Below are 27,008 nucleotides of genomic sequence, written 5' to 3'. Positions count from 1 at the left end.
TCTCATATTCCATGGTTTTTTATGCATCATTGTCTCTACAATGTGAATTCTTTGAAAAGCATATCTGAAATCATTCCATCTCTTTCTACAGGTTTCTAGGTCCTATTCCATTCTACTCCTCTCACTGAAGATTCTCCAACACATTAAATTAAAAGTCTATAGAGATTCTCAATCATCCAGGTCATGGTTGTCTCCAAGGTGCTTTTTCAGGAGGCAACTGGACTTTCTTGTTTCTTCTTTTGAAGACCTTTCGCTTCTCATCCAAGAAGCTTCTTCAACTCTGACAAGACAGTGTGGAATCGAAGGATTTATATTCCTTGCCGACAGCTGGTTATTTGCATCCTTTTAGAGAGTCTTTGAAGCACTTGGAGATTTATCTGTGTCCTCAGGGCCACTTGAGTGGTGCTTCTGGTTCTTGTAGTCTGGAGAACTACTTTACTAGAGCACTACACTACCAGGAGCACCAGTCAGTTGACCCTAAGGACAGAGATAAACCTCCAAGTGTTTCAATGACCTCTAAAAGGATGCAAATGGCCAGCTGTCTTGAAGGCGCATAAACTCTTCCATCCTCCACTATCCTATCAGAGCTGATGAAACTTCTTTGATGAGTAGTCAAATGTCTTCAAAGAAAAAACAAGAAAGTCCAGTTGCCTTCTGAAAAAGCACCTTTGGAATACATTAAACTTTTTTCTTTTAGCTTCGTTCGGTGTACGTTACATTTACAAAATTTATACTGTACAACTGTTCCAAATAATTTCCTTCAAAAGCAGAATATAATTAATACTCAGGATATACAGAAACTTAAAAAAAAAATCTACATTAAAATTAAAAGCACAGACAAAATCATGTCAGACAAGGCTTCTCAGGATTGTAATGGCCTAGTCCTCTCAAACTTCAAATAGGATTGACTTTTCTGATCATCTTGATATCACAAATTCAGGAATCCACCTTAACTAATACAGAGGCACTAAAGCGACATCAAAGCCCTTGAGAAACACAGTAGTTCTGGAATAAAACACCAAAAAAATCCATAAAGAACTCCCTTTTAGCTTAATGTTATTTCTTCATGATAACAGACGAAAATATTCTGGTTGCCTTGCTCAGAACTGAAGACATACAAAGAAAATTCAGTTGAACTCGCTCCTTTATTTAAAAATATTGCTCAAATGATACACTGTGGAATCAATAAACCATTTTCAAAGTAAAGAGGCATAAACTGCTCGTCTGTTTTCAGCAGGATTAATGTGATTTTGCACCCAGAGATCTACTAAGGTAAACAGTCATATAAACATTTGGGAGAGATTTTCACTGCTTTTAAAACAAAGCTTATACTTTGTTATGTGTTTAAGGAAAGCAGGTATTTTCAGTAGTTACAGCTAAAATGCACAAGTTTTCCCCACTTTTGCTTGCACAGCTCTCCACAAAGCTTGGAGCCTGATCCCAGACTTGGTTCAGATGTTGCTTCTGTCTAGATAAACCCATATGATCAGGCAGAGATTTTGGTGTAATGAATGGGACATTTTAATAACAGATTCTCATGAGCCAGACATAACTAGGAGATAATATCTCTGGAATTAAGACATATATCCTGGCAGCTATTTCCATTTATTCAGTTTTTCCTGTGGAGATCTTCCAAACGAAGGAAGACTACCTCAATCTCTTTTCATAGGAACCTTGTATGCCTGCATCCTTAAAGCGGATCCTTTTCTTGGAAGTAAGACAGATCAACAGGTGATTTTCTATGTATTTCATACATACATCCATACTGTACTGTCTCTCCTGCATGAAACTTTTTCTGCAAATAAGAGTACTGAAATTGTTACTACATTTCTTAAATTTATATAGTTTCCCCTTTCATGGAAAATAAGACTGCTACTTTACAAACTCTCTTCCAGACACACATTTCTGGGTTTCCCCTGTATGGTTCCTTTCACAGGAGGTAAGAGAACTCTCACCTTAAGCACAAAGCCAGATGGGAGACCTTAGGCCAGTCACTCTCTCAGCGCTATAATGGCAAACCACTTCCAAAAACATTGCCAAAAATCCTGCAAAAGAACTACCGTATTTTTTGGAGTCTAAGATACACATTCCTCTCCCCCCCCCCCAAAAAAAGAGTGAGGAAATGTTGGTGCGTCTTATACACCAATACAGCTATTTTTGACCTTCCAAAGCCCCGCCATTTTTTTCACAAAAATGGGGACATTTTTGCCTTCTCCCACACTCCAGAAGCACTCTGCAGGCTTCAGCAGGACTGGGGGAAGGGAAAAATGCCCCCTTTTTGGCAAAAAACTGGGGCATTTTTCCCTTCCCCGAGCTCTGCTGAAGCCTGCAGAGTGCTCCTGGGGGCCGGGGAGGACACAAACTTTTTTCCTAATTTAGCTCTTTGAAATCTTGGTGCGTCTTATACACCAGTGTGTCTTATAATCCAAAAAATATGGTATCTCAAAGGAACAATTAAAAAAAACCTTTATAGCACTTCTCACACTACTTTGCTTACATCATCCTATTTCCTTCGAATGATGCCTTTTAAGAGAAATCAGTTAAAAAATCTTGATTGAAGTCCTCTGCATTCCATGTCTTTACAGTGCATGTTTGATATCACAATGAATGATTTCACAGGAACTAAGGACACTTTAATCGCTAAAGGCATCTTCCCTATATGGGTCCTTTTATGGGAAATAAGTTGATTGTTCCACATTAAGTTCTTTCCACGCATCATTAATATATATTTTTTTCTCTCCTGTATGGATCCTTTTATGAGAAGTAAGAGAACTGTTCAAACTGAAGCTCTTTCCACACTCTGTACACTGATAGGGTTTCTCTCCTGTGTGGATCCTTATATGGGAAGTAAGGTTACAGCTTTTGCTGAAGCTTTTCCCACACTCTATGCATTTATATGGTTTCTCTCCTGTATGGATCCTTTTATGAGAAGTAAGGGAACTGTTCAGACTGAAACTTTTTCCACAATCCATGCACTGGTAGGGTTTTTCCCCTGTATGTATTCTCTTATGGGAAATAAGTTGACTTTTCCACCTGAAGCTTTTCATGCACTCTGTACATTGATACAGTTTCTCAGTTATGTGGCTACTAATGTGATTAGTAAGGGAGCTGTTTGAAATAAAACTCTTCCCACATTCCTTGCATATATAAGGTTTCAATCCCGAATGGATCCTTTTATGGCAAATAAGGGAACTGCTGCTGCTAAAGCCCCGTCCACACTCCATGCATTTATATGGTTTCTCCCCCGTGTGCATCCTGTTATGGGAAGTAAGGTGACTGCTCTGAATAAAGGACTTTCCACACTCCAAGCACTTGTAAGGTTTCTCTCCTGTATGGATCCTTTTATGAGAAGCAAGGGAATCACTATAACTGAAGCTCTTTTCACACTCTGTGCACTTAAAGGGTTTCTCTCCTGTGTGGACCCTTTTATGAGAGGTCAGATGATTCCTGTTGCTAAAGCTCTTTCCACAATCCAGACATTTATAGGGTTTTTCTCCTGTGTGGATCCTTTTATGGGAATTAAGAATACTGCTTTTGCTGAAGCTCTTCCCACATTCCAAGCATTGGTAAGGTTTCTCTCCTGTATGAATCCTTTTATGAGAAGTAAGAGAACTACTCATACTGAAGCTCTTTCCACAGTCCATGCACTGATAAGGCTTTTCCCCCGTGTGCATCCTCTTATGGGAAGTAAGATGACCTTTCAACCTAAAGCTCTTCCCGCATAATATGCATTGATAGGGCTTCTCTCCCGTATGTATCTTTTGGTGAGAAGTTAGAGAACTACTCATACTGAAGCTTTTTCCACAGTCCTTGCATTCATATGGTTTTTCCCCTGTATGCATCCTTTCATGGGAAGTAAGGTGACTTTTCCACCTGAAGGTTTTCCCACAGTCAGTACAGTGATATAGTTTCTCTTTGGTATGAGTACCCATGTGATTAGTAAGGGAGCTGCTCAAAATAAAACTTTTCCCACATTCATGGCATATATAAAGTTTCAATCCTAAATGGGCCCTTTTATGAGAAACAAGGCACCTGTTCAAACTGAAGCTCTTTCCACAAACTGTGCATTGAAACGGTTTCTCCCCTGTATGGATCCTTTTATGAGAAGTAAGGGAACTGTTCATGCTGAAGTTTTTTCCACAGTCTGTGCATTTATAGGGTTTTTCCCGTGAATGGATCTTTATATGGGTAGTTAGATTACCTCTCCACCTAAAACTCTTTCCACAGTCCACACATTTATAGGGCTTCTCCCTTGCATGGATCATTTTATGGGGAATAATGTTATTGTTATTGCTGAAACTTTTTCCAGTCTTGCACTGGTTACTGAAGTTGGGTTTTGCTTGAAGTATTTCATCACTTCCTTGATATTTTTCCGCCCTGCTTTCTTTACGATCCTGTTGGGTCAGGAAGTTATCCATTTCTGTGCATTCAAGAATGGATTTTCCTCTCCAATTGTAAGATTGGTTTTCCTTATATCTTCCTTTTTCACACTTATCTGCAGATGTGTCTCTTTGTATTTCAATTTTGATTATTTGTGATGGCACCACACCTGGCTCTTGATAATTTTCAGTATCCGGCTCATCAAATGCTTGAGGGGGAAAAAAAAAAGAAATCAGAAAAGTCTTCCACATACCACTGGTTTTCCCCATGAAAGTCTCTAGCCGAAGGGTGTCAAACTGATGGCCTGCAGGCCGGATGCGTCACATGCAGGCCACACCCACCCCAGCTCTGCGCAGGGGAAAAACGTCCCAAAATATCGCATGACAGCAACATGCTGTGGCAAGTTTGATGCCCGTGATCTTGTCTGTATCTATTCTTTGGCAATTGCAGGGGAGCAGCAGGGTAAAGGACAGCATGAATATTATTTATTAATTAAAAAGGTTGACATGAGTGCTTATCTCATGTAATTCTGGATGGTTTACAGCAATTTAAAACAACATGATAACAACAACCTATACAGTGCTCTGCAGCTCAGATCTTAACATCATGATGTAATAAACACACATAGTCAGAACATGATGTACCTACCATATTTTTCAGAGTATAAGATGCACCAGAGCATAAGACGCACCAAGATTTTGAAGAAGCAAATTAAAAACAAAAGTTTTTGCACTCTGCAGACCCCCCCAAAACAGCCCCTTTTTTTGAAAAAATAGGCCCGTTTTGGGGTCAAAAAAGGGCATGCATAGCCTTTAGGTGGCTTGTAGAGTGTTCCTGGGGGCTGGGGGGGGCGCAAATGAGCAAACAAATGGCCTGTTTTTCACTCATTTTTGCCCTCCCCAACCCCCATGAGCACTCTGGAAGCCTCCTAAAGGCTATGGACTGCCAGTTTTGCAAAGGGAGCAGGGTTTCAGGAGGCTAAAAATGCCGTATTCGGTGTATAACACGCATCCAGATTTTCATCCTCTTTTTTGGGGGAAAAAGGTGTGTCTTATACTCTGAAAAAATATGGTAAGTTGCATCCAATGACACAATATACATATCAGCGTTCCAAGTAACATCCCCAATGAATTCAGAACTCCAAGGCAGGCATTTTCCTCAAAGCTTGAATTTATTAGAAATGTCATTCATATTGGCACATCTGGGAAAACCTGAATCTGAAACCCCCGGGGTTTTCCCCACCCAAATAAAGTCAAATTTCCTTCCCCTGCATTCACATGCGTGTCACATGGTACAATCAGGTCACTGTCCCAACTGTAGCTGACTCCCAGTCACACCTCCCCAGGTGCAGGCTGAATGTCCGTGACTCCCAAGGGGAAAATGTTATGGCTATACGCCCATACTGTCTCTACACACCCCTCCTGTTCCCACAGCTTGCCCATCCACCGCTCTGGCAGCCCTGAAGATTCCAAGCTAAAGATGGCTCCAGGGCTGACAATACACCTCATTTCAATATCATTGTAAGAGGAAATATGGTACTGATTAGGGCATGTGAAATAAGCAAAAACATCCTCTCCTTGATTATTATTATTAAGCACCTCACGGGGCCCAAAGAACATCCTACGACTGCATACCAACCCTTTCTAGAGTGACTGGACATCAGACTAACCTCTTTCTTCTAGCTGTGGTACTTAGACAACAGTGGAGGAATTAATATAAGAAAAAAAGAGAAGTCATTTTAACATCATTTCCTAATATATAAATAAGCCACCTAGTGACTCTTCAATGTGACAATGTTCTTCTAGAGGAACCCTTACCTAAAGAGGCCACCATCCTAGACGTTTCCAACATGACTTCTTCATGCAGGGCTTTCTGGCTGGGATCAAGAAGCAACCACTCTTCACTGTTGAAATGGATGGCCACCTCCCCAAAGGACGCAGGAACCTAGATGAGGAAGGAGCAGAATCAAAACCAACATTAGTTATGTTTCTGGATCAGAGGTGGGTTGCAAATCCCGGCACTACCAGTTCACTCGTGCTCACGTCCAGGTGGGTGGGTGAAACCTTCTGCTGCTGCCACTACCAGTTCGTCCGATCTGGACCAAACCGGAAACAACCCAACTCTGTTCTGGATGATCTCTGGCAGGAGCAGGATGGGGATAGTGCCCTCCAACATAGCTAATCTTGACCTCTTGGCAGCTTTCGAAACCATCAACCGTGGTATCTTTTTGAGTTGACTTCAGGAACTGGGAATGAGTGGCACAGTTTTGTACTGATTTATCAGTCTTCATCTGGGACTGATCCCAATCAATAGAGAGGTCCAGCCTGTGATCCTGCTTTGTAAGGTGCTGTAGGGCTCAATGCTCCCTTTGTTGTTCTTCTTTTTGCATCTCTTTGAAGCTGCTGGGTGAGATCACCTGTAGCTATGGGATGAGGTATCATCAGTATGCAGATGATACCCAAGTGTACATCTCTGTCCTGGGTGAAGTAAGTGATGCTGTAAATGTGTTCTCATGATGCTTGGAGGCTGTGGGAGTATGGATGGGGGACAACAGGGTACAACTGAACCTGTTAAGATGAGTGACTGTGGATGGGAGGGTTGGCTTGCATGCGCGAAGAACAATTTACATTGAACAGTGCACGCACACACGTCTGGTGTGCAGATTGCAAATCGGTAGCAAAACTGGCAGCGACCCAACCTTGGGAGGGTACCCAAAACACTGTCTCCATCTCGGCCAGAGGTGGGGAACTAAGGGCCCCTTTATCACTTCTGGCCTTCAACTCCCAGAATTCTTGAGTCAGCATGGCTGGCTCAGGAATTCTGGGAGTTGAAGTCCACAAGTCATAAAATGCCATAGTTCCCCACCCCTGATCTAGGCGCTGAAGAGCAGCAGGTTCTTCCTAAAGCCTCCATGAAAATGGTTATATGTGTAGTAATTGTATTCCTAATTTCATGTTATTATGGTAAATTAATCAGGTGCTCACAGCTGATCTTCTCAGGTAAGCAGGTTCAGTCCTGATTAATCACAGGATGACGGACCCTTAGCTAACCCCTCTTATGTCTTTCCTAGGCAAAACAATTGAAAAACCCGTGAAAAGCCAACATAAAACTACTTCTGTAATGCACCACAAAACTGCCCTGGATTCAGTTTTTACAAGCCAAGTTAGAGCCAGGGATGTCTTTGTTCTTTATCCATTTTGGTGAACTTCCTTAAATCCCAGAAAAGAAAGCTATTAACATCTTGAAAAGAAGGAATGATTCCCAGTGTAAATCTTTTATTCTACCATATTTTTGCAAATTACATTTGCAACCTCTTTACTGGCCTTCCCCAAATGAACGATATCCCAGAGGTTCCGATTGTTTTGCCTGATTTAAAATGTGAACTACATGGACACATGATTGAGCCAGTGGTGAAATGCAATTTTTTTTACTACCAGTTCTGTGGGCGTGGCTTGGTAGGCATGGCAGGGGAAGAATATTGCAAAATCCCCATTTCCTCTTGATCAGCTGGGACTCAAGAGGCAAATAATAGATGGGGCGGGGCCAGCCAGAGGTGGTATTTGCCGGTTCTCCAAACTACTCAAAATTTCCACTACAGGTTTTCCAGAACTTGCTGAATTTCATCACTGGGTTGAGCCCAGCAGTATATAACTACAAAAGAATGCAATCCATTTCCAAAACAGCCTTGAGAAGTGGGCCGAACTGACTGACCATTAATTTGAATCCTAATTTTCCCCATCTCACAATGCTCTGGAACAGGGTTGAAATTCAGCAGGTTCTGACAGGTCCTGAAGAACTGGTAGCTGAAATTTTGAGTAGTTTGGAGAACTGGCAAATACCACCTCTGGCTGGCCCTTGAATGGGGTGGGAATGGAGATTTTGGAATATCCTTCCCCTGCTTTACCCACCAAGCCATGCCCACAGAACTGGTAATTTGAAAAAAAAAATGAATTTCACCATTGCTCTGGAATAGCAGTATATCAATAATCATCAGAATAGAACTGGAAGGCACCTTGGGGGATCTTCTAATCCAACCAAAAGACACTATACCATTTGAGACAGCTGACTGTCCAGTCTTTTTCTTAAAAGCCTCCAGTGATGAAGCACCTACAACTTCTGAAGGTACACTGTTCCACTGGTTAATTGTCCTCACTGTTAGAAAATTTCTCCTTAGTTCCAGGTTGCTTCTCTCCTTGATTAATTTCCATCTGGTGCTTCTTGTCCTGCCTTCTGGTGTTTTGGAAAATAGGTTGACCCCCTCTTCTTTCTGGCAGCCCCTCAAACATTGGAATACTGCCATCATGTCCCCCTAGTCCTTCTTTTCTCTAGACTGGCCATAACTAATTCCTGCATATCTGTCAGGCCTGCAATTATATTCCTTTTAGAATTTTGGCCTGCCACACTTTCTCTTATTTCATTATGCTGTTTCTTAGTATAGTTGATGGGAGGGAGAAATAGACAGGAGTAGGATTGTGGAATGTATTGTTATCATTCTTTTCTAGAAGCCAAGGTCATCTTTTGTCTCCGCACTTTTACACCTGACTGGAAGCAGCTGGGTGTGGATGCCAGCATGGAAGAAGAAGATTGGACCATGTGATGGATTGTGGGTGTGGGGACAAGATCATGAACTTTTAACTGGGTGGGATTCTGATGTAATTTCCAGAATTGGGATTAACACAGATGTGCTAAAATGTCTGCTTTATTAAATTGGAACTTTAAGGATCGTTTTGCCTTGGACTCTGATTTAATTCTACATGATACTTGGAACGCTGACAATATATATGAAAAGTAGTATTATACACTGAAACCTCAAATGATCCCAAAGCAGCCTCCAACTGCTCCCCAATATTACCTCCAGGTCTTTTATTTCCTACCTGCCCTGGAGATCCATCAGTTCCACCAGTACAAGGAGAGGAACCGATGAACAACGGTGACTCCATTTTGTTCCCTGGGAAGGAGAAAAATGAGATGGAAGCAAGAAAGAGATTAATTCCACGTTTTGTAGTCTAAAGGCATGACTTCTTCCTGTCTTGTGGAAGACCCCCCCCCCAAATTTCTCTGTCCCAGGCGTGTCAAACACGCGGCCCACGGGCCAGATGCATCATGTGCTGGCCACGCCTACCCCTCCCCCAGAGGAGGAAAAAGTCATGTGATGAAGACATGGCAACGCGAGTTTGATACCCCTGCTCTATCCTAAGTTTAGCCTTCCATGGCCTTTCATGGGCTCCGTTTTTGGACCCAAGAATGAAAGAAGAGAAGGAACATGCCAGAAAGGAGAGGTGGTATTGAAGATGATCCAGTGGGGAGATGTGTGAGAATTTACTCAAAATCACCTATCAAAAAAGACCAAAGGTTGTTCTTGTCTCTGAGAATAGAGAGAAGAATCTCGGGATAGATAAGCCAGAATGAAACCCAGGAAATCCCTAGAAGGCTTAGTTTTCCGCAAACGGGGATCAAGGAGAGGTAGTATGTGGAGTGAAAGGAACAAATTTCTTTTGTGGGACTTTAGAATAAGAGAGTTGAAAAGAGCCTTGGAGGTCTTCTAGTCCACGTTCCTGTACAAGGGGGAGACTCTATACCAGTGATGGCGAACATTTTTTGGCTTGCGTGTCAAAAGTGAGGGGTCGTGCATAGGTGAGACAAGCCCATAATGCAATGCGACAACCCCAGCGTGCATGCGCGCATGACTAGCGTTCCCCCACATTTTTGGCATACTTTTTTTGCCCTCCCCAGGCTCCAGAGGCTTTATAGGAACTTGGGGAGGGCAAAAACAGCCTCCCCTGCCCCCCCCCCCCCCCCCCGAGGCTTCAGGAGCTTCCCTGAAGCTTCCAGAGTGCAAAAAATCAGCCCTACTGGCAAACTGGAAGTGACTTCTGGTTTTCTCGTAGGGCCAGTTTTAGTCCTCTGGAACCTTCAGGAACCTTCAGGAGGCTTCCCTGAAGGCTCCAGAGGATGAAAATCGGCCCAACCTCCGATTTGCTCATAGGGCCAGTTTTAGTCCCCCAAAGCCTTCAGGGAAGCCTCCTGAAGGTCCCTGAAGGCTTCAGAGGACTAAAACTGGCCCTACGAGCAAACCAGAAGTCAGTTCCCAAACTTCCAGTTTGCCCGTAGGGCCATTTTTTTGCACTCCAGAGGCTTCAGGGAAGCTCCTGAAGCCTCCGGAGGGCCTTGGGGTGGGGGAGAGGCTGTTTTCGCCCTCCACAGGCTCCTATAAAGCCTCTGAAGCCTGGGGAGGGTGAAAAATGGCCTCAAAAAAAGACCAAAGTTAGCTGGCCAGCGCGTGCATGCGTGCTGGCCAGCTGACAGGGCAACGCCTTGCGTGCCCTGACAAATGGCTCCGCGTGCCACCTGTTTGCCATCCCTGCCCTATATCCTTTCAGATGAATGGCCACCACCAACCTCCACTGATGGAGCACCCACAACTTCTGGAGGTAAGCCATTCCACTGGTTAATTGTTCGAATTGTCAGGAAATTCCTCCTAATTTGTAGGATGATGAGTTTCCATCCATTGCTTTTTTATCGTGCCTTCAGGTGCTTTGGAAATAGATTGACCTCCTCATGGCAGTCACTTAAATACTGGAATACTGCTATCATGTCAACCCTAGTCCTAAGCCTTCAAGTATGAAGAAGAGTTAACAATTTGTTGCTGGGTCACCTTCTAGAAGAGTGATGGCAAACCTTTTTGGCCCCAAGTCCTGAAAAGGGAGTGTGGGGTTAGCTGCCAAATGAGCATGTGTGCGCCAGGAAATGAATTTCTGGTTTCCAGCGCACTGGCCATGTAGTCTTCCAGTTACTGGTGCACATGCATGAGCAAGAATCAGCTGGCCGGTGCGCAATTGCACAACAGAAACCGAAAGACCACCTCTTCCAGTTTCCAGCACTGCCACACATGGAAAAAACAGCTGATCGTTGTGCATGCATGAGCGCCAGAAACCCGGAAAAGGAATGAGCGACACGCACGTGTGTCAGGCCTGCAATTATATTCCTTTTAGAATTTTGGCCTGCCACACTTTCTCTTATTTTATTATGCTGTTTCTTTAGTATAGTTGATGGGTGCGGGGAATAAAAGGAGTAGGATTGTGAAATGTATTGTTGTCATTCTTTTCTAGAAGACCAAGGTCATCTTTTGTCTCCGCACTTTTACACCTGAATGGAAGCAGCTGGGTGGAGATGCCAGCGTGGAAGAAGAAGATTGGACCATGTGATGGATTGTGGGTGTGGGGACAAGATCATTTTAACTGGGTGGGATTCTGATGTAATTTCCAGAACTGGGATTTACACAGATGTGCTAAGATGTCTGATTTATTAAATTGGAACTTTAAGGATCGTTTTGCCTTGGACTCTGATTTAATTCTACATGATACTTGGAACGCTGACAACGTGTCAGCTGACATGGCTCCGCATTCCACTTTTGGCATGCGTGCCATAGGTTCGCCATCACGGTTCTAGAATGTCCAATGACTACACATGAGAAGATAGAGAAAATGGAGAACAAACAGAATCTCCGTGGAAAACTTCCAATTATATAGAAGGATCTTTCCTTACCTATTGAGTTGTCCTGGCATTGACCTTCCACCTTGGAAATCCTTCTGAGACACAGACTGTAAGAGGGATTTGCAGGATCCACCTTTTCTTCAGGACAGTTGATACCAGTCTCCAGGAAAGACCTCGGAACCTGAAGCATAGACAAAGAAGCAAAGAGCTGGAATTTCATTTCCTGCCCCACAATATTGCTAGACCTTTTGTGTCGTCCATAATTTGAAATGGAAGAGGACGATGGAAGAGTTGTTCCAAAGATGTTGTCTGGAAGAACGCAAGAGCAATGTCACTTATAAGGTTCTCCAACTGTCTCATCGCATTATTAATCCCCAAAATTCTTAGGGAGACATTTAAGATTTCAATTACATTAAGATCCCCTGTCTGTACCCCCTTCCCTGACCGAATTGTGAACCGCCCTGAGTCCCCTTCGGGGAAAAGGGCGGCATATAAATGAAATAAATCCAATCCAAATCCAATCCAAGATCGCTCCATATTTCCCAAGATGAGTGTCTCTCACCTGGTACCCTCCTTGTTCCTCCTCAACCTGACTCAGCAGGAAGCCTTCGGCTAGGGCCACCGCCTGGCACGTGGTCTCTGCTCCGCACTCCCGCACCCAGCGCTGCATCTCCCTGGGCAGGACGGCCAGAAACTGCTCCAAGATCACCCGGTCCAATATCTGAGCCTTGGTGTGCTTCTCGGGCTGCAACCATCCCCAACAAAGGCGGTGAAGGCGGCTGCAAAGCTCTCGTGGTCCTTCGGCCTGCTGAAAGGGGCTGTTCCTGAAGCGCCAATGCTGGATCTCAGAACTGAGGGCTTCCTCCAGGATGTTCTGCTGCGCTCCGGCCCAGATCTCCCCAACCTGAGCAGCAGTAGGGCTTTTTCCTACTCTTTCCCAGGCTGGCTGGTTTGCATCCATTTCCAATCTTCTCTGACAGAAATGCACAAGGGCCCTGAAATCTTCTGGGTCTCCAAAGGTGGTGGTTGTTTCTTTCAATCTGTTCTCAGTCTTGGGATCTGATGGAGTTGCACAGAGAATCCCGGAGAAGATTTTTTCAAGCCATTCAACTCTCAAGGAGCCTCTGCGGTTAAAAAAAGAAAAGAAAAAAGAAAAGAGACTTCAGGAATTACGGATGGTTCTCATTTAGAAACTGTGATTCTTGTTTCATAATTTATAATTTCATAATTCTAATTCGGGAGAAAGTTAACGACCTGGAAGGGGGGACAAAAATTGAAAGACGTTTCAGGCTCCGTGTTCCTGGGTCTTATCCCCTCCTCCCCCTTGGAGACCAACTCTCATTGTGTGTGTGTGTGTGTGTGTGTGTGTGTGAGTGTGTGTGTCTTCTGCAGAGCTGCAGCTGAGCCCCACTTACAGCCGGAAAAATAACGGGAGGTGGCTTTACATCCTCACCAGCAATTCGAGGCACAGAATTGGTCCTTTCCAAACCCCCTCCTCAAAAAAGCTTTAAATGGGACCTTTTGCAGAGAGGGGAGGGGGATCACCAGGCAGGAAACCCCATTTCCCGGTTCCTTTCTTGTTAGAAATCTTGAAAAGCAAACCTGGTTTATGCACAATGTGACCGCACAGTCCCTTTACCCCGACCCCACCCCACAGCTCTTTCTTCCCCCACCCCATTGTTATATCTCTTGCATGCACAGAATAGAACGGGGAGGGGCAATTTCTCACCCTTCGGGTGGCGGGTGGATCCCCCCCTCCTCCTCCTCGCCCCGATCTCCCTCTACACCGAAATTCCCACGGTACAACTCACAGCCAGCCGCTCCTACCCTGCTTAGCAGACGGGGCGAAGCAGGGTGCAGTCAAGTCAGTGAGCGCCCCCTAACGGCGCCTCCGGGCACAACCTGAGCTTTTGGAGGCGGGGCGTGGGCGTCTTCGAAAAGGCCGTCCTGGCCAATCCCTGCGCAGGGGCTGGATCTGCGGACAGACGCCCCTCCGCCCAGTTTTTTTTTTGAGACTGGGATTTCTGAGGGTGCCAATTCTTGGTGGGAAGCCTTTGCGGAGAGGAGAGACGTTGCTCAAAAGGCTTGGAAGATACTAATTAATACCATTAGTATGAAACTTACCATTTTGGTCAGACAAAACTTACCATTTATCTGAAATGTTATAGCCTAGAGCAGTGGTGAAGTTCATTTTTTTTATTACGGGTCCTGTGGGCGTGGCTTGGTGGCCGTGGGAAGGATGCTGCAAAATCCTCATTCCCTCCCCACTCCAGGGGAAGGATACTGCAAAATCCACATTTCTTCCCCACTCCGGGGGAAGGATACTGCAAAACCTCCATTCCCATCCCACTCCAGGGGAAGGATACTGCAAAACCTTCATTCTCATCCCACTCCGGGGTAAGGATACTGCAAAACCTCTATTCCCATCCCACTCCAGGGGAAAGATACTGCAAAATCCCCATTCCCTCCCCACTCCAGGGGAAGGATACTGCAAAACCTCTATTCCCATCCCACTCCAGGGGAAGGATACTGCAAAACCTCTATTCCCATCCCACTCCGGGGTAAGGATACTGCAAAACCTCCATTCCCATCCCACTCCAGGGGAAGGATACTGCAAAACCTTCATTCTCATCCCACTCCGGGGTAAGGATACTGCAAAACCTCTATTCCCATCCCACTCCAGGGGAAAGATACTGCAAAATCCCCATTCCCTCCCCACTCCAGGGGAAGGATACTGCAAAACTTCTATTCCCATCCCACTCCAGGGGAAGGATACTGCAAAACCTCTATTCCCATCCCACTCCGGGGTAAGGATACTGCAAAACCTCTATTCCCATCCCACTCCAGGGGAAGGATACTGCAAAACCTTCATTCTCATCCCACTCCGGGGTAAGGATACTGCAAAACCTCTATTCCCATCCCACTTCAGGGGAAGGATACTGCAAAATCTCCATTCCCATCCCACTCCGGGGTAAGGATACTGCAAAACCTCTATTCCCATCCCACTCCAGGGGAAGGATACTGCAAAATCTCCATTCCCACTCCACTCCAGGGGAGGGATACTGCAAAAATCCCATTCTACTCTACTAAATAGAGCTCTACAGCTTCATGCACTCCATTCTTCCCAGGAAGGGGGATCTTCAGAGGCCATCTAGTCCAACCTCCAGCGGAAGGCTCCTCCCCCTCCCCTTTTCTCACCCCTGGTAGAAAGACGCATTTTGGAGAGGGATGTGGCTGCTCCAGCTCCTCCCTTTCCCTTGGTCCAGTTCCCCACCCCTCCAGTCGTGAAGTCGGAGAAGGGAGCAGAGTAACAGTTGGAAGCATACTTGGATGTCTTCTAATCTAACCCCCTACTCAAGCTATACTATCAAAATGCTTTGCCAATTTCTTCATGAAAACCTCCAGCATTGGAGCCCCCACAACTTCTGGACACAAACTGTTCCACTGAAATTTCTGTCAGGAAATTTCTCCTTAATTCTAAATTGGATCTCTCCTTGAATAATCTTACATCCCGTACTTCTTATCCTGGGATGTAAGCCGGTTCAGCCCAGTAACGTGAGAAATTTCATTTCCTGGTCAGGGAGAAACTGATGCTTCTCTGGGGGATACTGACTCACCTTGGTGGGAAAATCTCAATGGGGTAGGGATGACCTCAAAGTCCTCTTTTCACTCTATCAGTTACTCTCAATGGTGCCTCCCTAAGTAACTCCATCTCGGCCACTCCCAATTGGAGCGTCTTCCTTGTAAGTCCCTCTTCTCTTTCAGGGTCTCTTCTGCTCCTCTTCCAACAGCATCCTCCCACCTTTAAAAATCACTTTCAGCCCCCATCGAGGCATTTGGGGGCTCCATTGCATTAAAAATGCATTTAAGGATCCCTGGTTCAAACAGGAAAAATAGAAGGAAGATGGACATGATGGCCAGGCTTGGGGCGATGGGGGGCAGCCAGCCAGTCCTCATCTCGGTGTTTATCCTGTTGGGACAGCACATTGGAACCTGAGGTTAAAGGTTCATTCACCAAGCTTGTTGGTTGGTTTCTGAACATTTCATTACCAAGCTAGGTAACATCTTCAGCAGAGTTAAGGGGAAATTGTATTGTATTGTAAATATTTATTTATATTTATTTAATTTGTCGAACATGTACTAGATAACAGGTATAAGTATAAACATGGACAAGAACAAGGAATAAGTACAAGTAAATGGGGAGAGTAGGACAAGGACGGTAGGCACAATGGCGCACTTATGCACACTTCCTTTTACGGACCTCTTAGGAATGGGGTGAGATCCACGGTAGACAGCTTAAGGTTGAAGGTGTGAGGGGGAGGTTAGAGGATGTAACAATGGAGTCAGGTAGAGCATTCCAGGCGTTGACCACTCTGTTGCTAAAGTCGTATTTTTTGCAATCGAGTTTAGAGCGGTTTACCTTGAGTTTGTATCTATTGTTTGCCCATGTATTATTGAGGTTGAAGCTGAAGTCGTTGACAGGCAAGATGTTGTAGCAGACAACGTTGTGTGCTATGCTTAGATTGGACTGTAGGCGGCGTAGTTCTAGGTTCTCCAAGCCCAAATTTTCAAGCCTGGTGGCATAAGCTATTGTGTTGTGAGCAGAGGAGTGGAGTACTCTTCTTGTGAAATACCTTTGGACTTGTTCAATTGTGTTAATGTCCGATATACAGTGTGGATTCCAGGCAGATGAGCGTTATTCGAGAATTGGTCTGGCAATATCAGTGTCAGTGTTCTGTTTATAAGGGCTTCTTCAGGTGTGTTGAGCATCTTGTGACAGGTCTTGTGATGAGTCAGCTGTGATAAGGGGGTCTTGCGATAAGATTACCTTGGGTCAGCCGTTGGGAGGTGAACTTCTGGTGGGAAAATTGTGCGGGTTGGTTGAGTCGGTGCTATCTCTGGTTAGCTGTGCAGTTGATTTGGATTCTGAGGGGTTCGTAGAATGGTTGTATGTCAGTGTCTCCTCTTGGCAGTCTGTCTGGCATGGTTGCTGGCTTCAGTGGTCCTTTCAAGGTTTCCCCAGATGAAGCCTCCATGTGGCAGAACAGTGAAAGGGTTGGCCTGGACTGGCTCTACCTCTCCTTGGCTGTGGGAGCTCCCTTTGCCTGGTTCCTCTCTCAGCCCGGCTTTCCTTAAGAGGCTGTCACTGTGGGAAGAGGAGGAAGAGGGGAGTCGCTACCCAGAGCTCTCCAAGTAAATCGCAAATTAGAAAAAAAAAAGTGACAATACCCAATGACTGTGCAGTGAGAAAGACAGGGTAGATATATTGGTTGGGTATATACCTCTCTGAAGGCCTATGGAGATTCTCAGTCCCAAAGGTGCTTTCTCAAAAGGCAACTGGACTCTTGTTGTTTTTCCCTGAAGATGTTTCGTTTCAATTCTGAAGAAGCTTCTTGGATGAAAAGCATAACATCTTCAAGGACAAAGTCCAGTTGCTTTTTGAAAAAAGCATCTTTGACACCTCCTCTGAAGGCCCTCTCATGTCAGCCTTCCTGGATAAACCAGGTAGGAAATACTAAATGAGATAAATCTACTTTATCACTTGTCTGAAACTACAAACTTCCCGCCCGCTATTTCTAACTGATTTAACCATTAGGAAAGGGGTGTCAAACTCGATTTCATTGAGGGCGAATAGCTTGACTTTGGAGAATAGCTTGACTCCCTCTTCTTTGTGGCAACTCCTGAGATATTGGAACACCCCTATCATGTCTCCCCTAGTCCTTCTTTTCATTAAACTAGACATACCCAGTTCCTGCAACCGTTCTTCATATGTTTTAGTCTCCAGTCCCCTAATCATCTTTGTTTCTCTTCTCTGAACTCTTTCTAGAATCTCCACATCTTTTTTTATATCATGGTAACCAAAACTGGATGCAGCATTCCAATAGTGGCCTTACCACGACATTATAAAGTGGTGTTAACACTTCATGTGATCTTGATTCTATCCCTTTGTTTATGCAGCCCTATTTATGCAGTGTTGGCTTTTTTGTAGCACAAATACATCCAATTCAGTCTTTCAATTAAAGATGAGAAATATCCTTAATAAGCAGGATATACTGAAAGATTTGTTAAAGCTACGTAGAGAAAAAAAAATGTGCAAAGTCACAATCATTCCAAAAGATTGTGAGGGCAGCTTTCCGAAGTTTGCGATGCCCCGATACCCTAAAATGTAAACAGGATCAAGCTTTCTGAACACCTTGATGTCACAAATCCAGGTATCTGTTTTAACTAATACCAGGGCACTAATGTGCCACTGAAAACCTTGAAAAATCCAGTGAGTTGGCAATACAAGATAGGAAAAAAAATTCCTTGGAGTTGAGCGGTATATCTTGATCATAAATAAAAAATGGTTGTAGTTCAAGGGTCGGCAACCTTAAACACTCAAAGAGTCATTTGGACCTGTTTCCCACAGAAAGGAAAACACTGAGATCCACAACCAGAAGCCCTCTCATTCAATTCTGGAGCCAACCGGGAGTCCAGTTCCCCCACCATAAGTCCTCCTAGTGCAGCATCCTTTTTCCTTTACCTGTCCTAACCAAAAGACCTATCAATTGTGGAGCCAAGTGGAAAACCCGCCCCTTGCTAGTAGTGTCCTCCTGGTGCACCCTGCTTCCTCCCCCCCCCAACTGGAAGCTCCTCTCAAAACTGTGGCACCAACTGGTGGTAAGGAGCCAGAGCAGAGGGATGAAAGAGCCACATGCGGCTCCAGAGCCGCAGTTTGCCAACCTCTGAACAACAACCATTTTTTGTTTATGATCAAGATATACCACTTGGAAAGGAGGACATAACAAGAAATAGCTTGAACACCTTTTTTTAATGCTCATTAGGAACACTATTGGATCACTAAAACAATTATTAAAGACGCAACAGTTGGAATCATAAACTCACTGACTGCTTTTCTGTTTTCAATGGGATTAATGAGATTTTGCACCAGAGAAATACTCAACTAAGCAGATATGTACATGTAAACATTTGGAAGATTTTTCTCAGATACGTTATGCAAATCAGATTATATAAAAAAAGCAACCCACAGCTTAAATACTTTACTAGTGTTTAAATTCCAATATTTTCAATACAATTAGAGCTAAAATGTTTACCCAGTTTAATTTACATATATACCACTTCTCTACAAAACCTGGGAGCCTGATCCCAAACTCATTTCACAAGTTATTTCTACCTAAAACTATTTGACCAGATGCACCATTTTGAGTTTTTTGTAATAAAGAGCAGGACAATTTAGGAACAGATTTTCTAGAATCAGACCTAATTAAATAATACTTCTGGAATTAAAAAAATCTATCCTCAGAGCTCTTTCCAAAATCATTACGCTTATTCAGACTGTTCACCACAATCTCTTTCCACAGACCTTACTGGAGTTCTTTTTGGATTCCATATCTTTTATATCATTTCATATTACAATATATCCCTTTACAGAAATTAAGGACACTTTGGTCCCTAAGGACATTTCTCTGATGTGGGTCACATTATGGAAAATCAGTTGATTGATTTCCAAACACTATGCATGGATCTTCTTCCCCCTCTGGATTCTTTCATGGAAAGGGTCCACATTTCACAAAAAGTCTTTCCCATCTGCAAGCTAACTCTGTGCAGAGCTTGCAGTTCAATCCTGATGGGCACAAGATTGACTCAGACTTCCAAGGTCAGTAAAATGAAGACCCAGATTGTCGGGGCAATATGATGACATTGTAAACCACTCAGAGTGCTATAAAGCACTGTGTGCCACTATATGAGTCCAAGTGCTATTACTATTCCATACAGTCATAAGATTTCTTCCCCGTGTGGATCCTTCTATGAGACGTAAAGTGAGTTTTCAATCTGAAATTCTTCCCACATTCTGTGCACTGATACAATTTCTTCCGTATGTGCGTACTAATGTGGTAAGTAAGGGAGCTGCTTGTACTCAAACACTTCCCACATTCATTGCAAACATATGATTTCTCCCTGGTGTGAACCCTTTTATGAGAAGTAAGGGAACGGCTGTAACAGAAATCCTTTCCACATTCCAAACATTTATAGGGTTTCTCTCCTGTGTGGGACCTTTTATGATAAGTCAGCTGGCCACAAACAATAAAAGTCTTTCCACAGTCTGTGCACTTATAAGGTTTTTCCCCTGTATGGATCCTGTTATGGGAAATAAGCTGACTGCTTTGGTTGAAGCTCTTCCCACATTCTATACATTTATAGGGTTTCTCTCCTGTGTGGATCCTTTTATGAGCGTTCAGGTAATTGCTGTTCCTGAAGCTCTTTCCACACTCCATGCATTTATAGGGTTTCTCTCCTGTATGAACCCGTTTATGGGAAGCAAGTGTACTGCTTTGACAGAAGCCCTTCCCACAGTCTATGCATTTAAATGGTTTCTCATTTGTATGAATCCTTTTATGAGAAGTAAGATTACTTTTTATACTGAAACTCTTTCTGCATTCCGTGCATTTATAGGGTTTCTCTCCCGTGTGAATCCTTTTATGAGAGTTCAGATAACTACTGTTCCTAAAGCACTTTCCACACTCCTTGCATGTATAGGGCTTTTCCCCTGTGTGGAGCCTTTTATGGGAAGCCAGCGTACTGCTTTGACAGAAGCTCTTCCCACATTCTATGCATTTAAAGGGTTTCTCTCCTGTGTGGATCCGTTTATGAGAAGTAAGGGAACAATTCATACTGAAGCTCTTTCCACACTCCAGACATTTATATGGTTTCTCTCCTGTATGGATCCTTTTATGGGACGTAAGGTCACCACTTTGCCTGAAGCTCTTTTCACATTCCAGGCATTTAAAGGGTTTTTCTCCAGTATGGATCCTTTTATGAGAAGTAAGGGAACACTTTACACTGAAGCTTTTCCCACAGTCTACACATTTATAAGGTTTTTCCTGGAGACGGATCACTTTATGGGATTTCAGCCTCTCTCTGTTCCTGAACTTCTTTCTACATTCCAGGTATTTATAGGGTTTTTCTCCTGCATGGATCCTTTTATGAGCAGTAAGAGCACTTTTTACACTGAATTGTTTTCCACAGACCTTGCACTTATAGGGCTTTCCCCCTGTATGGATCCTTTTATGGGTAGTTAGATTACCTTTCCACCCAATCCTCTTTACACAGTCTACACCTTTGTAGGGTTTCTCCTTTGCCTGAATAATTTTACGTGAAACAACATTATTACTGCTGAAGCTCTTTTCAATTTTGCAATGGTTACTAAAGTTTTGTTTTGCTTTGAATCTTGTTCTGCTTCCTCGACAATTTGCTGTACTGTTTTCTTTGGAATCATGTTGGGTCAGAAAGCAATCCATTTCTGGACCTTCAAGAATGGATTTTCTTCTCCAAAGGTAAGATTGCTTTTTTTCATTTTTCCTTCTTTTCCATTTATTTGCAGATGACTCTTCTGGTATTTCAGTTTTGAGCATTTGCAATGGAACTGCAGCTGGCTCTTGGTAATTTTCATTCTTCTGTATATGAAATGCTTGAAGTGGAAGAAAACTAAAATTAGAAAAAAAACTACAATGCACCATTTGCTGCCCCCCAAATCTAGATTTATCTATTACTGGGAATCTGCAGAAAAAGCAATGGGGGAAATAACAGCATTAATATTGGTTATGGAGCCGCAGTGGCGCAGTGATTAGAATGCAGTACTGCGGGATATTTCTACTGACTGCCAGCTGACTACAATTTGGCAGATTGAATCTCACCAGGCTCAAGGTTTACTCAGCCTTCCATCCTTCCAAGGTTGGCAAAATGAGGAGAAAGATTATTGGGGGCAATATGCTGACTCTGTAAACCACTTAGAGAGGGCTGTAAAGCACTTGAAGTCTAAGAGCTATTGCTATTATTAACTTAAAAGTCTGCCTGGCTGCTCAACCTTTGTCACTATTGGCAGTTAAAAATTAAAAAGCAAAACTCGATCTCGACATCATGTGGCACATATACTTTTTTTTACATATGATGCATCTAAGTTGCAACAACATACAATGCAATATCGTTGCAAGAGAAAATAAGGTTTTGATTAAGAAAAGCGACATAAGCAAAAACATCCCCCTGTAATTATCTTCTCAGTAGCTCTGCAATATTAATGCAGTTCCCAAAGAAGATAACATCAACCCTTGCCAGAATGACTGGTTATGAAAATAATTTCTTTCATCTAACTAAAACTGGGGTACTTAGAACATCATGCAGGTAGACTGGAATTAATCTAAGAGGGAAAAATTCTTAAGAGATAAAATATTAAAAGATCTGACTTAATTTTTCTTCAGAGGAACCTTTACCTAAAAAGGCCACAATCTTAGACATTTCCAACATGACTTCTTGATGCAGGGATTTCTGATTGGGATCAAGTAGTGACCACTCTTCGCGGGTGAAATGAACAGCCACCTCCTCAAAGGACACAGGACCCTGAACAAGGAAGAATTACTGTGAACAGACTCAGGAAGAATTTGCAAGACCTCCTTTAATCTGCAAATGCTAAAAGCATAGTTATAATTCTTAACTGGACATTTCTCTGGCGGGACTCAAAACGTTATATGATAAAATGGGCAGAATTCAGAGCCTATGGCTGACAGCCAATTAGGGCACCTAATTAAAGAGATCATTGTCAATTTCAGAAAGGGCAGGCACAGCCACACACCTCTGTGTATCAACGATTCACCTGTGGAAGTCGTTAGTACCACTTTCTTTAGAGGGACGATCGACAGCATCCTGTCATATGGCATTACTGTCTGTTTTGGAAGGATTACTGCTTTGGACAAGAAGGCAGTACAGAGAATGGTGAGGATGGCAGAAAAGATTCGTAGCTCACTTCCTGTGGGCCTTACTCACACAATCTACCAATACTACCAACATTTCAGGTTTCCAAGAGATAATCTCTTCAGAGGCAGGACTAGTCATAACTTGAATTCTAATGACCTTATGCTTCACTTGGGAACAACAATATGGTTTAAGGTTTTAAGGTTTAATTTTATTTATAGGCTGCCCAATCCCGAAGGACTCCGGGCGGCTTACAGAAGAGAAAAGAAAGAAAATAAAAATAAAATAAGACAAGTTAAAACGACACAAATACATTCATTTCAGTCGGGGCTGGACCTCAACAATGAGGTCAACAGCCCCAGGCCTGCCGGAAAAGCCAGGTCTTGACAGCTTTTCTGAAGGCATACCTTGACCCCCAAAAAGACATTGGAGGTCTCCCATTATTATCTTCTTCTTTCTTACCTGAATTGAGGAATCAGAGACTCTTTCAACTCCACTAGTACAAGGAGATGATTTGATGAACAACAGTGACTCCATTTTGTTCACTGGGAGGGAGGAGACATGATAGAAACAAGAAAGGGATCAACTTCATCTTTTCTAGTTGAACATACAACTTAAGATTTCTTCCTGTTCTACAGAGGAAACCTCCATCCGATGGTACTACACTATGCCTTCAGAAAAGAGCACAACCCTACCTCACACCAAGGAGCAATTCTCAGTTGGACTGCTCTCCTACTTTTTGGGCAGCAATAAGTCAAGTATCGTATTTTTCGGAGTACAAAGTGCTCCAAAGTATAAGACGCACCTAGCTTTTGGGGAGGAAAACAAGGAGGTAAATTGCTGGGAGGCAGAAGCCAAAAGGTGGGGGGCGGTGGGTGGGTGGGGCTACCTTCAGTGTATAAGACACACCCAAATTTTCACCCTCTTTTAGGGCGGGGAAAAGGTTCATCTTATATAGGTGAAAGTCGAAAAATTAAAATATCATGCAAAAGTTCATTTATTTCAGTAATGCAACTTAAAAGGTGAAACTAATATATGAGATAGACTCATTACATGCAAAGCAAGATAGTTCAAGCCGTGATTTGTCATAATTGTGATGATTATGGCTTACAGCACATGAAAACCCCAAATCCACCATCTTAGAAAATTAGAATATTACATGCAATCAATAAAACAAGGCTTGTACATAGAACAATATCAGACCTCTGAAAAGTATAATCATGCATATGTACTCAGTACTTGGTTTGGGCCCCTTTTTCAGCAATTACTGCCTCAATGCGGCATGGCATGGAAGCAATCAGCTTGTGGCACTCCTAACGTGTTATGGAAGACCAGGATGCTTCAATAGTGGCCTTCAGCTCTTCTGCATTGTTCGGTCTCATGTCTCTCATCTTTTTCTTGGCAATGCCCCGTAGATTCTCTAGGGGTTCAGGTCAGGCGAGTTTGCTGGCCAATCAAGCACAGTAATCCCACGGTCATTGAACCAGGTTTTGGTGCTTTTGGCAGTGTGGGCAGGTGCCACGTCCTGCTGGAAAATGAAGTCAGCATCCCCATAAAGCTCGTTTACGGAAGGAAGCATGAAGTGCTCCAAAATCTCCTGGTAGATGGCTGCATTGACCCTGGACAATGAAGCATAGTGGACCAACACCAGCAGATGACATGGCTCCCCAAATCAATACACTGTGGAAACTTCACACTGGACTTTGAGCATCTTGCAGTGTGTGCCTCTCCATTCTTCCTCCATACTCTGGGTCCTTGGTTTCCAAATGAGATGCAAAAGTTGCTCTCATTAGAAAAGAGGACTTTGGACCACTGAGCAACAGACCAGGTCTATTTTTCTTTAGCTCAAGTAAGACGCTTCTGACATTGCTTGTTGTTCAAGAGTGGCTTGACAAGAGGAATACGACATTTGAAGCCCATGTCCAAGATCTGTCTGTGTGTGGTGGTCCTTGATGCACTGACTCCAGCCTCAGTCCACTCCTTGTGAAAGTCCCCAACGTTTTTGAATGGCCTTTTCCTGGCAATCCTCTCCAGGCTGCGGTCATCCCTGCTGCTTGTGCACCTTTTTCTTCCACACTTTTCCCTTCCACATAACTTTCTATTAATGTGCTTTGATACAGCACTTTGGGAACATCTAACCTTTTTTGCAATTACCTTTTGAGGTTTTCCCTCCTTATGGACGGTGTCAATGATGGTTTTCTGCACAACTGTCAGATCAGAAGTTTTTCCCATGATTGTGATTCCTACTGAACCAGATTGAGAGACCATTTAAAGGCTCAGAAACCCTTTGCAGGTGTTATGGCTTAATTAGCTGATTAGAGTGGGACACTTTGAATTGATTTAAAACCAATTTCATTGTATTTAAGTACAGTGACAATAAAGATTATACTTACTTGAGCCTAGAATACTGCACCTTTTCACAATATTCTAATTTTCTGAGATTGTGGATTTGGGGTTTTCATGAGCTGTAAGCCATAATCATCACAATTACGACAAATCACGGCTTGAACTATCTTGCTTTGCATGTAATGAGTCTATTTCATATATTAGTTTCCCCTTTTAAGTTGCATTGCTGAAATAAAGGAACTTTTGCACGATATTCTAATTTTTCAAGTTTCACCTGTACTCTGAAAAATACGTAAGTATACTCTTGGCAACCAAAGAGTTCACTCAACCATTGAAGATTCCCCCTCCTCCCTAGTCCCTGCAGCTTAAAATCAACATGGTCTATGTAACAGAGCAATTCATGAAATTCTGGCACTGCAGGAAATGTTTGCAAGGACACATGGTGATGATGCCGATCCAGTAGGGATCTGCGTCAGAATTTACTCAAAATTATTTAACAAGAAAGGAACAAAGAAAGGCTGCTCCCCTCCCCAGCAGTGAATATAAAGAGAAGTGGATGGAGAATGCAAGCCAGAGAAACCCCTCATAGGTCTACGGTAAAAGAGGATTCATTGGAAGATAGTGCACGGACTGAAGGAAGGAATTGTTTTTCATGGGATATAAATCTTCTAGCTTGAAGAGGGAGAGCTATATCTTTCTTGCTTGGTCACTTATTAAGTTCTGCAATTACACATGAGAAGATACAGAGAATTAAGGGGAACTAGAAGCTTTCTGGAAAACCTCCCATCAAGTGAAAGGATCTTCCCTTACCTAGTGAGGCAACCTGATGTTAACTTTTATTCTCATGGATCATTAAATAAATTTGCCCAATCCAACCAATTAGGCTCCCAGAACCTGAAATATAAGCAAAGAAAAGGAGTTAAGAAGGCAGGACAGAAGACCATCTGGATGTTCATTTTCTGCCCACAAAACCCTTGTGTCCATCAGTGGGGATGGCTGAGACCAATGGGAGAATTGCTCCAAATGATATATCCTCTTAAGACAGGGGTCACTAACCTTTCGGACCTCAGGGACCACTACATTCATAATTTTAAATCCCGCAACCACTAATACGATTTTTTAAAAAAGATAAACAGTATCTAGTGCAATATAAAAAAAATGCAAATAAATTTTCTGCGGGCCATCAAAATTTTCTCGTGGACCACCAATTGGTGAGAAAACACAGGAACAATTTTGCTAATAAGGTTTTCTAAACATCTGCCTGCATTATTATTCTTCAAAACTCTGGGAGATATTTAAGAAATTAAAGAATTCAAGATATTAAGGATCCCTCCGCATTTCTCATGTGAAGCATCTCTGACCTGGCCAGGGCCCTTCCTTCTTCTCCTTTGCCAGGATCAGCAGGAATCTGCTGACACCACCGGGCAACTGGTCTCCCCTGGCTCTCCAAAGATCCTTCCAGTCTTGGAATCTGAACCTGAAGGAGATGTGATCCAGTGAGTCCTTGAAGCTTCCTCTCCGCTTCCCCCTCAATTTTCTCCGCCTCCCCCAGTGTTGGATCTCCTCCATGCACAGCCAAGAGCAGTTATGAAGGGGGGCGGGATTTCCAGCTCCCTCCAACTCTTGGGATTCAGAATCTAGTTCCCTTCCCTGGGGAGGATCTGGGTCGCGGGACACCACCAACCAGCCCGCCCGCACAGATTCCCAGGGAGCAACTCACAGGCTGTCCCAGCACACCAGGCAGACAAAGTGGAGCATGCGCAGTAGCTTACTGTCAGTCGATAGCGAAGAGTGCGCCCTCTGCTGTAATTAGGGAGCAGCTTCTGGACTTGGGAAATCGCCGCCATGGGGAGGGAACCTTAGAGGTCATCCAGGCCGGCTTCTGTTCGGGGTGGCATGTGTGATGGAGCTCGCCCTCTGCCGAACGGCATCGGGTAGAAGGTACGCTGAGATCACAGTGCTCCCTGTGCAGACAGTCACCCCGAGGAGGGGACACCAGTTCCGTCCTTTAGGGAGCCCATGGATGACGGGAGGGGGAGCGG

General features: G+C 43.6%; 1 protein-coding gene across 1 annotated transcript; it reads right to left on the bottom strand.

The window, feature by feature from the left end:
- Positions 1-2,300: 2,300 nt before the first annotated feature.
- Positions 2,301-27,008, bottom strand: LOC116503445 (zinc finger protein 107-like). The gene is made up of 7 exons (XM_032209855.1): positions 26,687-27,008; positions 26,328-26,443; positions 23,083-23,165; positions 22,143-22,269; positions 19,801-21,343; positions 13,525-13,533; positions 2,301-4,293 (listed from the first exon to the last, which is right to left on the bottom strand). The coding sequence occupies exons 1-7, from the start codon at positions 26,722-26,724 to the stop codon at positions 2,670-2,672; spliced, it is 3,540 nt and encodes a 1,179-aa protein (XP_032065746.1). The 5' UTR covers positions 26,725-27,008; the 3' UTR covers positions 2,301-2,669.

The sequence above is a fragment of the Thamnophis elegans genome, chromosome 2, assembly GCF_009769535.1.
Source record: "Thamnophis elegans isolate rThaEle1 chromosome 2, rThaEle1.pri, whole genome shotgun sequence".
In the NCBI taxonomy this organism is placed as follows: Eukaryota; Metazoa; Chordata; class Lepidosauria; order Squamata; family Colubridae; genus Thamnophis; species Thamnophis elegans.
Note: the sequence above shows the minus strand (reverse complement) of the source record. Positions and strands in the feature narration are given on the sequence as shown.